General features: G+C 31.3%; 1 protein-coding gene across 1 annotated transcript; it reads right to left on the minus strand.

The window, feature by feature from the left end:
* Positions 1-93: 93 nt before the first annotated feature.
* Positions 94-12,132, minus strand: PADL01_0711200 (erythrocyte membrane protein 1, PfEMP1, putative; the record flags this gene model as incomplete). Its single annotated transcript, XM_028681144.1, has 2 exons — positions 94-1,341; positions 2,167-12,132. The coding sequence occupies 2 exons, from the start codon at positions 12,130-12,132 to the stop codon at positions 94-96; spliced, it is 11,214 nt and encodes a 3,737-aa protein (XP_028537551.1).
* Positions 12,133-13,969: the final 1,837 nt, after the last annotated feature.

Raw genomic sequence — 13,969 nt, forward strand, 5'->3', positions numbered from 1 at the left:
TTGTTATACATACATAAACATATTTATATATATTATATATTGTATATATTAGATATAGGAATTTGTTACTTCTTTTAATTTATTATTAATATATTATCTAGAAACAATCCTTTTTAAATTCATATAATTGTTTTCATCGTCATCAAAAGAATTATAAAAATTTTCCAAATCGTCGTTTTCACGTGGTATATTATTTTTTTCATCAAAATGTATATTTATAGATACATTTGTGCGAAAATTCTTTGTTTGAGAATCATTATTGTTTCCTGTAAGATCATTAGGAGGAATATTTGTAGATCCAAGATGTTCAAGAGATGTTTTGTGATTAGGTTCATGTTTGTTTGCATTAATCATATTATAATTTTCATCATTAATTGTATTAATATCATCAGCATTACCATTCGAGGGTATATATAATACATGTTCGTTATTTGATTTATTCCATTCATCATACAATTTACTTAACATTTCCTCTTTATTATTCCATTTTTCGCACATATATCTATGTCTCTCTAACCATTTATGAAACAAATCTATTTGGTTCATTATCGGATCAGTATATGTTTGTGTAGCGACACGGTTAAAAGTTGTATTTTTTGGATGTTTTGTTCCATATAATTCATTTTCTTTCCTTTTCAATAATTCATCATATATATCAATATCGTTATCACGATTTAACGAATCATTTATTAAATCAATACCACTATATAGATTTTGTGACACATATTTTGGATCATTCACGATATTGGTAGTCCTATTAATATTTTCGGGAATATTCCAATTTATATTATAAGTAACCTCGTTATCACCATGTAAAAATCTATCTTGGATTTGAGTGATAAAAGGTTTTTCTTCCATATTATTGTGTAAAGTATCAGGTTGGATATTTTTATATATATTATCATCAATGATATTTTCATTAGGTAAATGATTTTGTAACATGTTAGATATAAAATCCTCTTTTAGTTCATTCCATTCATTATCCGTAAGTTTATTGTTGTCATTTTCATGATACATAGGTGTATCATCCTGTGTTGATTTACTAGGTTTTAGTACTACTTCGATCAAAGTTTTATATTTAGGACTACGTGATTTATATATATCATTAATATCCATCTCTTCATATTCGCTTTCGGACGACGAGGTCGTGACATCAGAAGAAGATATATCACGTACATAATCATCTGGTTCGTCTCCTTCGACATATATGTACGTTTTTCCTTTATATTGACTCCTATAAGGTATATACCTATTGGTGGAGGTTTTTGTCGGCATCGCATCATCATTTTGGGGTATATTAAGCACACGAAATATCTCGGGAGGTGTGGTCGTGGTTTTTTTCTACAAAACAAAATATATATGTATGTGTGGGTATAGGTGTATATGTATGTGAATATATATATGTATGGGTTTAAGTATATGTATGTGAATATATATATGTATGTATGGGTTTAAGTATATGTATGTGAATATATATATGTATGTGTGGGTTTAGGTACATAGGTATTGGGATATGTATGTATGTAAATAAATATAGGTATTTTTTTTTTTTTTTTCATAATATTTTTCATTTTTTATTTTAACTTAATTTTTTTTTTTTTGTATCTTTTTCTGATAAATTTTCTCATTTTTTATTTTAACAGAATTTTTGTTTTCATCATTTTTATTTAAATGAATTTTTTTTATATTTTTTTTTGATAAAATTTCTCATTTTGTATTTTAATTGGATTTTTATTTTCAATTTTTTTTTTTTTTGTTTTTTGGTGTTTTAAATGAATTTTTTTTTAATTGTTTTGTGATAAAATATTTTCTCATTTTTTTTATTTTAACTGAATTTTTTTATATTTTGTTTCTGATAAAATTTCTCTCTTTTTTTTTTTTTAACTTAATTTTTGTGTATTTTTTTTTATTTAAAAAAATTTCTCATTTTTTATTTATATTTTTAAATTTCTGAAATTTGTTTATCTATATATTTCTTTTTTAACAAATTGATTCCTATATATATTTATTATTTCATCAAATATATTCCAATATATACCTTTTTTTTTTATATATATATTTAATTTCTTTCTTACTATATTTCAATATAAATACATACAAAAACACACACACATACATATATATATAAACACAAAAACACACATATAGCATCTTTCTCTCTCTTACCTTCATATAGTAAAACAATAAAGCAATCGATCCTAATGCAAATCCTATTCCAACAGGAACAGTAGATGTCACAATTTCGGGTTTTATTCCACTAGATGGAGGGGTTCCACCACCAGGTGCTTTGGGTTCTGGTGCATCAGGTCCTGGATTGGTTGATTTTGGATTAGTAGCATCAAGCATGGTTTTTATTTTATCTAAAGCACCTATTCCAGCTTTTAATCCAAGGTCTGCAGCATCAGGAATTATATTTGCAGCATGTTCAATAGCTTTTCCTGTTGCAGTAACTCCCAAACCAACAGCTTTACCGGATAAAGAACCTAAAGCCCCTGCTATATCTTTCCAAAAATCACTAAAAACACTGCCACCACTTTTACCAGGAGAATTTGATGAAGGATTTTTCGATTGAGGTTTTGGGCATTCACATATACTTTTAAATTTGGTATCATAAAATGTATCATAGGGTGTTTCCCATTTGGTATCATTGTTAAAATTTTTAGTGATACAATCGCATTTACCGTCTTTACATTTAATTTTCAAATAATCTGGGGCTTCTCTACCACCTGCATTGATTTTTATATAATTATCATTATATTGCTTCTCTAGTAACTTATACATGATTTGTTTTGATAAAATGAAATTTTTATATCTTTCGCATACAGTTCTACAGGTATCGTCAACATTTCCAGTACCACTATCACAATTGAAGTTATCACACTTACTCGTTACCTCATTCTCTAATTCTTTTTTCCTTGTACAGAAAATTTCAGTCCATTCTTGAAACCAACGAAGAAATTGAGGAGTTTTATCTTCAGTAGGTACAGTACACCATTTGTTATCCAATGTTCCATTTGTAGCAATTCTTTTGTATCCACATAACATAGCATGCCATAGTTTAGTTTTGTTATTCTTCCACCAACTTTCACGTTTTTTTTTTATTTCTTGATCATTTGTATTGCCGTTATTACACTGACCTTCCTTTTTGCATATCTTCTCGAATATTTGTTTAACATATCTTGTACGAAGATCTTCTAGAATATCATCACCTTTAATAATATTGCCAATATCAGCAAAACTATATTTCATTGAATCAAACAATATTTCACGTTCCTTAGGTTCTTTATATTTCATACTCAACAATTGTGCTTCGGTTGCAGCAGTGTCCAGTAGACGTTTTGTGAAAAGTTCTTCTTTTCTTAACGTATGCCATCGTTTAATAATATAGTTAAAACATATTTTTGCTCTTCTAGGAGGAACTAGTACTGTTTTATTTTTAAAATTTGAATGAGTCAAATATTGCGTTTCCCATTTATCAAGATCATAATTTAGTTTTTTTGGTGGACACCCAGCATTACCAATTTTGTTACATGCATCAGTGTTATTTAATGGACATGTCTCCAATTGATCAAATGGATCTGCAGGACCACTAGTACCAGGAGAAGGGGAACCATTATCAACACTAGCACCAGGTTTCACACCTGCACCCGGTTGTGGCACCACCGCACCTGGAACACTAGGTACTTTATTTGGATCACTACCACTTTGTGATGTACCACTAGCAGCACTACTAGAACTAGAACTAGAACTACTAGGGGTATCAGGTTCACCACTAGCTTGACCAGTACTACCACCACTACCTTGGTTACCACTCGCCGCTGTACCACCAGGATCGAGTGGCGAGCCAGGGCCACTAGCCGAGCCACCATTAGGCGAGGCGGGGTTACCAGGTGGGTCATTAGCACTTTTGGGATCAGTGGTTGCACCTTTTGGGTCACTAGATTTTCCACTAGACTGGTTAGTAATAACTGTGATGCCACCTTGTCCCTTTTCTCCTGTATTTATAACTGGACCTCCTTGACACGTTCCTCCATCACCTTTATCAGGTCCCGTACAATTACTACCAGGAGATGATGGTGATGGTTTTTGTGATCCTTTGTCCTTGCCTTTTTTGCCCGGGTTTTGTGACGCCGTATCCTGTGTTGGATTCACCACTGGTTTGACCGGTGCCGGCTTGTCCACACACGTACACTGCTTATCATATGTATTTGGATATTCCTTAAACGCATAATTGTTACTACCACCACTATTCGCAAAATCATTTTGTGTATTTTCGCACCCACTTATGAATCCTTCTTTTGTCAAATACCCACCAGCGCTAGAGTACGTGGTGTCACCAGTATGTGGTTTTAGGTATGTGACCACGGGATCTTCTTGTGCAGGACTAGCAGTTGCACCAGGTTTTGTTGCTTTATTGTATAATTCTAAGTATTTTTTCTCTTGTAGTTTCCACTGTTTTTCCCATGTATTAACAAGGTTTTTATATGCATTGCATTTATTTTTACATTCTTCACATTTCTTCTCATCATTACATGTTGCTTTACGACCACTAGTACTAGCAGGAGTGGCATCACATTTCACACACTCACTAGCCACCTCGTCGTAGTGTTTTTTCTGTGTGACACAATAGTGTTCCCCCCATTCGGTCATCCAGCGCAGGAATTGTGGCCGAGCCACAAACGAGGACAACGTGGTGGTGTTGTCACTAAATTTGACGTTGGAGTATTTGTTTTCGGCCTTGTCGGTGAGTTTTTGTCGCGTAGTATCATCTATTTTATTGTCTTTTGTATTATAACTTAAGGAACAAACCATAGCTTCCCATACTTGTTCTTCAATATTTTTCCACCAACTTTCAGGTGTTTCGCCATTAGCATTTTTGCCATTTGGTTTAAGAATATTATCTATACTTTTTCTTGCCGCACCCACATCATTTTCTTCATTTGATGTATCCTTTTTTGCAGATATATCAGTATCCAAAATCAAATCCCTAAAATCTCCTAATGTATAGGACATTATTCTTTTAAATCCTTCAGGTATGGTACCATTATTTAATTGTGAAACCTCACTAGGGTAATCCTTTTTGTATTGTTCCCATAACCAATATGTTTCTATTGATGCACATTGAATTAATGCTTTTCTTAAATCATCTGTAGTTTTATCACCTTTCAAAGCTTTTAAATTATTTATACATAACGATTGTCTTCTAGGAGACATACAGGGTCCCTCACGATATTTTGAATCAATCTTATCTTTACAATCCCAACTCTTCGTGTTAAAATCTTTTTCTCCACACGCAGCTATTCTACCTCTTCCATCTTTATTCTTGAGTGTTGTCTCCACTATCTCGCACGCGCCCTTAGTGGCAGTACTACCAGGATGGCTCGGATTAGGGTTCGGCATAGGTTTGACACCCTTACCGTCAGGTTGTGCTGTACTACCAGGATTATTTCTTTCTTTAATTTTTTTTATTGTTTCTTTCGTTAACTTCTCTATACATTTTTTACATTTTGCTTTATATTTCCCATATTCATTGTCTCCTTTTTTGAAAACTTTATTAAATTCAGCTTGATCGCATCCATTTGTTTTTTTTTTTAAATATTCATGAGGACCTTCTTTTGTTCCATCATATATATTATGAGTGTTTTTATTTTTTTTGTAATCATCTCTATATTTATCTTTCTGGCCATTCCATTCATTCTTTTTAGTTAATAACCAATTGTGATATATTGCACATAGTTTTTGACATGCAGGACAGGTAGTACCTTCACATTCAGTATTACAATCTGGATGCAGACATATACTTTGCAGTTGCGTCATATATTGTTGTTTCTGTGTACAGAAATCTTCTCCCCATTCGATGAACCATCTTAAAAATTGATCATGTTTATCATAATCGGTTGGAGTGGTAGCACCACAATTGTTGGTGGTGTCACAATTTGTCATTGCTTTCCATACTTTATCTTTATGTGTATCCCACCACTCTTCACGTGGATTACCACTTGTTTTGCCACTATCTTCAAATATTTTCGATATTTGTTCTTCGACCTTTTTGTCATAATCTCCTCTTTCTAGATCTGTGCCTTTAATTATATCTCCAAAATCATAAAAACTACGTTTGATGGCAGGACATATCTTTGTATTATCTTTGTTGTGAAGATCTCTTAATAGTTCTGCTTCTTTCTTTGCTGCGGCATACAATTGTTTTTCTAAATTGTTCATATATTCAGATTTTTCTCCACCTGTCAATAACATTAAATTACCTAAACATAATTTTTGACGTCTTGGAGGAGAATAGACTTTATTTATATTTTCTGAGGAAACAATAGATGTGTCCCATTTAGTGTTACTCATATCTTTCGTTTTACAACTCGAGGCGATAATTGTGGCATCACATGGTTCAATATCTTTGGTAGTAGGGGTACTAGCACCACCAGTACGTCCAGCACTACTAGGTTTTACACATGTACATGTAGTTTCGAAATCCCCATGAACATTACTATCTTTGAACACTTTTTCAAAATCGGTACCACTACAATCTGTACAATTAGTTATTAAGTAGTCTGTATAATTATTATATGATGATTTGTTCTTTTTTTTCTTTGATTCCTCCTTTTCATTAAATTTTTCAGAAAATTTAGTCCAAACAGTTCTATGTTTATCAATCAAATTTTTATAATCGTCACACGCACTTTTACACCCTTGATCTGCTATATTTTGACCACCACTATCACAATTACGTTTATCGTTATTTTTATCTTCCACTTTACCACATTTCTCTGCCACCGCTTTTGCCTTTTCTTTTTTTTTGGCGCAAAAATCGTCCCCCCATTCCATGAACCACCAATAAAATTGCGAGTCATATTCGGTGTCGTATTGTATCGGGGGACATTCATTACCTGTGACACCTGTTTGTCCCTCTCTGATCCCACATTGAACTGCTTTCCAGAAATCCGATTTGTTGGCATCCCACCATTCTTGTTGTGTCATTTTTTTGCCACCAGTGGGACCATTCTTTTGTGCTATAATTTCACCTATTTTTTTTTCTATATTTTCTATAGCAGTATTTTTCCATAAACTTGTACCTAGAACAAGATTTTTAAAATCATTTATACTTCTATTTACTGATTTGCACTCCTTATCTTTATCATCTTTATATTTAGTCCATAATAATTTCGTTTCTTTTTTAATTGCTTCTTTTAATTTAGATTTCATATTATTTTCGTCATTAAAATTCGGTTTGTTGTCACCATCATGCAAGTTGGCTATACATAATTGTTGTGTTCTAGGAGGGACACAGGCATCTTTATCCAAGGTTTCGTTAGACTCTTTATTACATTTCCAATTTTTTTTTGGCTCGTTGGTATTAGGAGGATCTTTTGGATCATCATAATCTTTAGTGTTACACCCAGTGGCATCTTCTATCTTAGCACATTCATTATCTTTAACAGTATCTTTGTGCTGGCACACTTCACACTCCGTTTCTTTTTTTTTGGTAGTATTATCTAATTTTTCGTCAAATATAGTTTCATTCTTACTCCCATCTTTTTTTTTACATTTTTTTTCATTAACGATATCTTCTACATTGTTTGCACTCGCTATATCTTTTGATTTCCCAATTTCATTGAGAACACATTGTGCTTCCAAAAACATATCAAGATCAGCAAATTCCATTTCAGCTTTTTTTGCAACTTTATATTGTTCGAAGTAGTTTTTTTGTTTACTCCACTGTACATCAATTTTCGATTTTAATTGATCGTAACAATCACATAAATCTTTACATTTCGTACACTCTTTGTCGCCCGACTTCTTCTTATCTATTTTTTTGCACGATTCTTCTATTAAGTTTGTAATTATATCTAACGAATGTTCCATATCATGTAACCATTCATTAAATAAATCATAAAAATCGTCACTAGTGGGACGTGCTTTTCCACCTTGTTTGCCACGACCAGAACCGCCACCACTTGTTGCGTCCTCATCATCTTCCTTTTCGTTTTTCACACACATTTTGTCAGTGTTACTACCACCAGATACAATGTTACCACTACAGTCCCACTGGTTGGTACCACTTTCCATTATTTGGTCACATGTTTCTGGTTTGGGAGGTTTATCGTCGCACTCGCATTGATATTTGAATTCATTAGGGGGAGTGTCCATCGATTGTGGTATGTCACCTTTTTGTGTTGTGGATTTTTTTTCCATACAATTATCATTAAGTCCTAGGGAAACCAATGATTTATGTAAATATGTATATGCAGGGATAGTTTTTTCCACGAGGGGAACAGTATCATATTTGTCTTTTTTATCTTTGTCAAATTTGTTTTTTTGACTAGTATAGTCTTTTTTCCACAATTCAATAAAATTTTTTTTATAATTTTCACATTCTTTTTGGCAGTCGTTACATTGTGACTTATCCTTACATGCTTTATTAGTTTTAACAATACACGTCTTACATTTGTTGCGCAATGTGGCTAATTTGTCTTTTTGTTTTGTGCAAAATTCATCAGACCATTCGGTGAACCAACGAAAAAATTGAGGAGTTTGCTCAATATTGAAGATATATTTAGACATTTCGGACGTTAAATCGTCACGTTCGTACTTGTATTTATCATTTTCGGTAAGTGTTTTACGTTTTTGCTCATTGTCTTTGTGAATATGATGGGATAGACCGCAGAGCATCCCTTTCCAGATAGATGGGCCATATTTATCCCACCATTGTTCTCGTGATAGACCATCATCAGATTTTCCATTCGTTGGGAAAACTTTATCTATTTTATTTTGGAGTTCACTGTTGTTACCATCCTTTTTTGATATATCTTTATTTAAACATAAATCTTTGAAATCTCCATAGGTAAATAACATGTTTCGCATGAAATCGTAAGGAATTTCTCCTTTTTCCAACAGTTTTTCTGCCTCGGTATTTTTTCCAGCACCTTGATCTTTATAATACATCCATGAATAATAGGTTTCTAGTGCTGCACATTTGATAAATGCTTGTCTCAAATCATCTGAGGTTGTTCCACTGAAATTTTCTAAATAATGTATGCATAGTTTTTGTCTTCTTGGGGGCATACATGCTCCTTGATCGTTATCCGCTATTAGACCTTTATTTTTTTCGCAATCCCATTTAGGATATTGCTTGTTTGTACTTGTTATTTTTGGATTGCAATCCCCTTTGTAATGTGGTGGTTTTTTTATTTGTTGTTCATTTTCTTGAATACATTCCTTCACGATTTTACAGACATCGTTATTTGTCGGCGGTGATTGGGGTGGCGTTGGGGTAGTACCTGGTTTATCATCTTTCCACGCACATGCATCTTTATAACCTTTTGGATTTTCTTTGAACGCGTGAGAATCGTCACTACTTTTATCCTCCTTGTATTCGTTTTGGGACGTATCTTTACAGTATTTGTATCCTCCCATCAAATCAACAAACTCTTCAGGTTTTGAATAATCGTTACTATCCTTAGGATTACATTTGCCGTTGTCCTTTAGTTTTTTTAAGAATTCATTATGTTTATTATCAATTTCGTCCTTACCACCGAGAGTACCACCACTTGCTTGGTATAATTGATTGTATTTTTCTTTTTGTTCTTTCCATTGATTTTGCCAATCGGTAACGTGTTGTTTGTATACATCGCACATTTTTGTACAACGTTCACATAATTTTTTTTCTTTATCCTTCTCACTACCATTTGGTTTTTTTTCTAATTGTTTTTTACAATTCCAGCAAAAGGCTACCACAGGCCAATAATTGCTTCTTAGTTGTTTACAGTAACTTTCTACCCATTCTGTTAGCCACCGTAATTTTTGCGGAATGTAGTCATCAGAGGGGATAAAACGTGGGTCATTATGGCCACATTTGGGACTAGAAAAACTATATTCACCCTTCAAATTATGTGTAAATAATTTTGCTTCGTCCGGGGAAGTACAAGTCATCGCTTTCCATATTTCTTTTCTGTTTGCTTCCCACCAGTGCGAACGTAACTTGGTAATACCATCAGTACCACTATATTTACCGCTGTTACCCCCTCCATTCTGGTCCCTAATCTTCCCAAATATGTGTTTTAAATGCCCTTGTAATCTTACCATATCGTCATTTTTCTCCCATATGTCCGTACCACGTATAATGTCCCCCAGATCGGCAAAACTATATTTCATAGCATTACATATCCCTGGAGTATCGCCTTTGCTCAGATGTTTGTGCACGATATCTTGGCCTTCATATTTGGCAGTCACCAAAACTTCGCCAAGAAACGAGTGGTTAAACTTGGTGGTATCCGTAACATTTTTAAGTGGGTCGGGACTACTTTGTGAACCTAGATTCTCCAAGTTTGAAGTGCACATATGTTTACGACGTGGGGGCAACAAAACATCGTTATGACCATCTTTTACTTGATTATTATCCGGTGTCCACGCTTGTCCTATAATGAATCTCTGGTTATGTGTGTCTTTGTCTGTTCCTGTACCTTTTCCTGTACAAGGACCTCCAGATCTCTGATTTTTTGGACGTACATCATTCGTATGTTGGATAGTTATACCACATAGGTTAGTATTAAATGTACTTGCATCAGTCGTATATTTATATGTTCCTTTATGTGCCTCTCCTTTCAAATTTACACCATTGTTTACCAATTCCGTTTGTACCTGGTGTTGTAGTGTATTTGCCGCATCAATTATTTTGTTATTCGTACATGGAGGAGCAGGTGGTGGAACACCAGGTTTTGGTGGTTCTGGAGGTGGAGATGGTGGAGGCGGCGGCACCTCGTCACATGTACATGCTTTCTTATACTCTTTAGGGGTTTCACTAAATACGTAGGCGTCGTCCTTATCGTCCTTGATTTCTTTTTGGTTTGCGTCTGTGCAAAACCTATACCCTAGCAAAGAGTTTATAAATTCTTCAGGACTATTTTTATAATCGGATTTGCCTTCACTTTTAAGTTTTTCGATAAATTCATTAAGTTTATTTTGAATTTCGTCATTACCAGTGGTAGTAGACGTTGCATTTTGGTATAATGTGTTGTATTGTTCTTTTTGATCTTTCCATTTTTCGTTCCATTTTTCTACAAATGTTTTATACTTTTCGCACGTACTTTTGCATTCCTTACATGATTGTTCAGTTCTTATACAAGTTGTAAGATTAACACCACTCTTACATTTCGAGCACTTATCCTTGAACGAATTTATATGTGATTGCAACTGTTTGCAATAACTTTCATTCCATTCATTTAACCAACGTAATTTTTGAGGAATATAATCATCATATGGGACAAACTTGGGATTATATTTACCACACGATAGTTCAAAAGTTGTCGTATTATCAGAATTACCAATAACTAACGTAGAATCATCCTTAGCATCACAAACCATCGCTTGCCATACCTGGTCACGATTGGCAACCCACCAGTCAGACCTCAAGGTTTTATACTTGGGGGTTTCTTTTTCACCACTAGCATAACTACTACCACCTACTTTGTCTTTGATTTTCCCAAATATTTTTTGTAAATTATTTTCCAACTGCACCATATCCCCGTTTTTACTCCACACGTCTATACCCCGTATGATATCTCCTATATCTGCAAAACTAGATTTCATTGCACGACATATACGTGGGTCGTCACCCTTACCACCAATTTTATTTACTATATCTTGTCCTTCGAATTTTGCTGATAATAATACGTCACCAAGGAACGAGTGGTTCACATTATTATCTTTTAGTCCGGGAGCTTTATCCACATCTAGATTTTCTATGTTAGATGTACACATATCTAACCTTCTAGGAGGAAAGTATACTTCTTTATGCTGTGGATTTGCTTCTTTATTTGTTCCCCATTCTTTTCCTATATTTAATCTGTCTTTTAGTTGTCCTCCTTTTCCTGTACATGGACCATCATATTTATCTGTACCACTACCATTAATGTTACGTTTATCATTGGAATGTTTTTTATCTATTGTACATATGTCCTTCAACGCATCGTCATTTTTATCGCCGTTATGCTTATATTGCCCTTTCTCTGGATTACCTTTTAATTCATTAAAACCACGCCCTTCTGCATCTGTTTCAGCTTTTTGTTGCAAATCTTTTGCAATTTCCATCACAGTTTTTTTATTGGTACCACTGGGTTTTGCCATTTTTGTTACATGTGGTATTACAATATTTATTATTTGTTCGTTCAATTATCATTTTAATAACAATATATATATATATATATTTTTTTTTTGGCGCTATTTAAATAATTTAAAAAAAATTTTTATAGAATATAAATTCATCATCTCCACATCTACTCATATACATTTCGATTTATCTCCTACATTTGAAATATATTAAATATTTGTTTTTTTTTGAACGATTTTTTTTGTTGATATTTGCCATTTTCACATATTCATAAATAAATATATATATATATGTATATTATGTTATATAAATAATTATATATATATATATAACATAAACTTATACAATTGTTGACAATACATAAAATATATTTTGAAAAATATATATATATATATATATGTTTCAAACAATACTTTTGTTATTAAAATATATGGAAGATATAAAAATATATATGATATAAAAAATTTTCCTACATTAATATACATTTGATAGAAAAATTCCTTTGTTATAAAAATATATATTTATCATTCAAAGAATGCATGTCATATAAATATACGTATTATATTAAAAACAAATACAAATAAATACATATACATTTAGTTAAAAATGTATATATATATATATATCACGTATATATACAAAAATATATATATATATATATATATATATATATATATAATAATTTAAATGTAGTATATGTTGTAGATAATTTAATAACAATTAAAAATATTAATATAATTTTTTTGTTTAATGTTATGTTTTTATATTTTATATTTTTGTTTTTTATGTAAATCTATTATGAAACAAAAACTAATATATATATATAATAATTTTAAATTAAAATAAAGTTTTACAACTCTATATTTATTGCATAGAATATATTAATTATGAATGAACATATAAATTAATACAGAAAAGAATTTATGATATAACATATTATGTAGTACATTAAGTAATGTATGAAATAATTTACCAACTAATATATATATATATATATATATATATATATATATATAATATTATAATTTTGTATCGAATATTTTCCTCAATATAAATAATATTTTTATTTATATTAATTTATATTATATAAATATTAAAACAATTGGTCTTTTTTAATAATATATTTCTTATAATATTAATTAAATAATAATATCATTTATTTTATATTTGTTCTATTATATATTACTTTTAAGAACAAATAGTCTAAAGAATTTAATAAATATATGATACAGTATGTTCTTAAATTGAATGATATAATTATACATGCGTGAAATATTTCAAATAAATTAAAAACTACATTATATTTTAAATAAAAGATATCTTGAAAGAACAAAATAAAAATAAATAAATTATAAATAATTATTTAAATAAATAAAAAAATAACTAATGAATAAATAGGCTGATAACAAAATAAAAAAAATATATAAAAACTTAATACGTATAAAATTATAATGAATAATAATAATAATCGTACTATATTCAACCAAATGTAATGCATACATTAAACTGCTTATCAAGAATATCAAATACCTCATATCTATTCCTTTAATAATTTTATATTTTGTAATTTTTTTCTCATTTTTATTTTTTCTAAGTTAACGTAAAATTAAATGTATAATTAAATGTATAAAGGATATGCCACTAGTACTATAATCGAAATTAAAATAGGATTAGATAAAATAGCATCTGTACTTGCTACCTTTCCAATCTCTTTAGCTATAAATCCAGGAGTAACATCTGCAATATTAGAAATACCAACTTGTCTAGGTTTAAGTGCAACACTATTTTCATTAGTTGCTATAACCATAGAAGGGTTAGTAATTTTACTCAATGAGACGTAAGAGCAAAGAAGAC

This window comes from Plasmodium sp. gorilla clade G2, assembly GCF_900097015.1.
Source record: "Plasmodium sp. gorilla clade G2 genome assembly, chromosome: 7".
NCBI lineage: Eukaryota > Apicomplexa > Aconoidasida > Haemosporida > Plasmodiidae > Plasmodium > Plasmodium adleri (nom. inval.).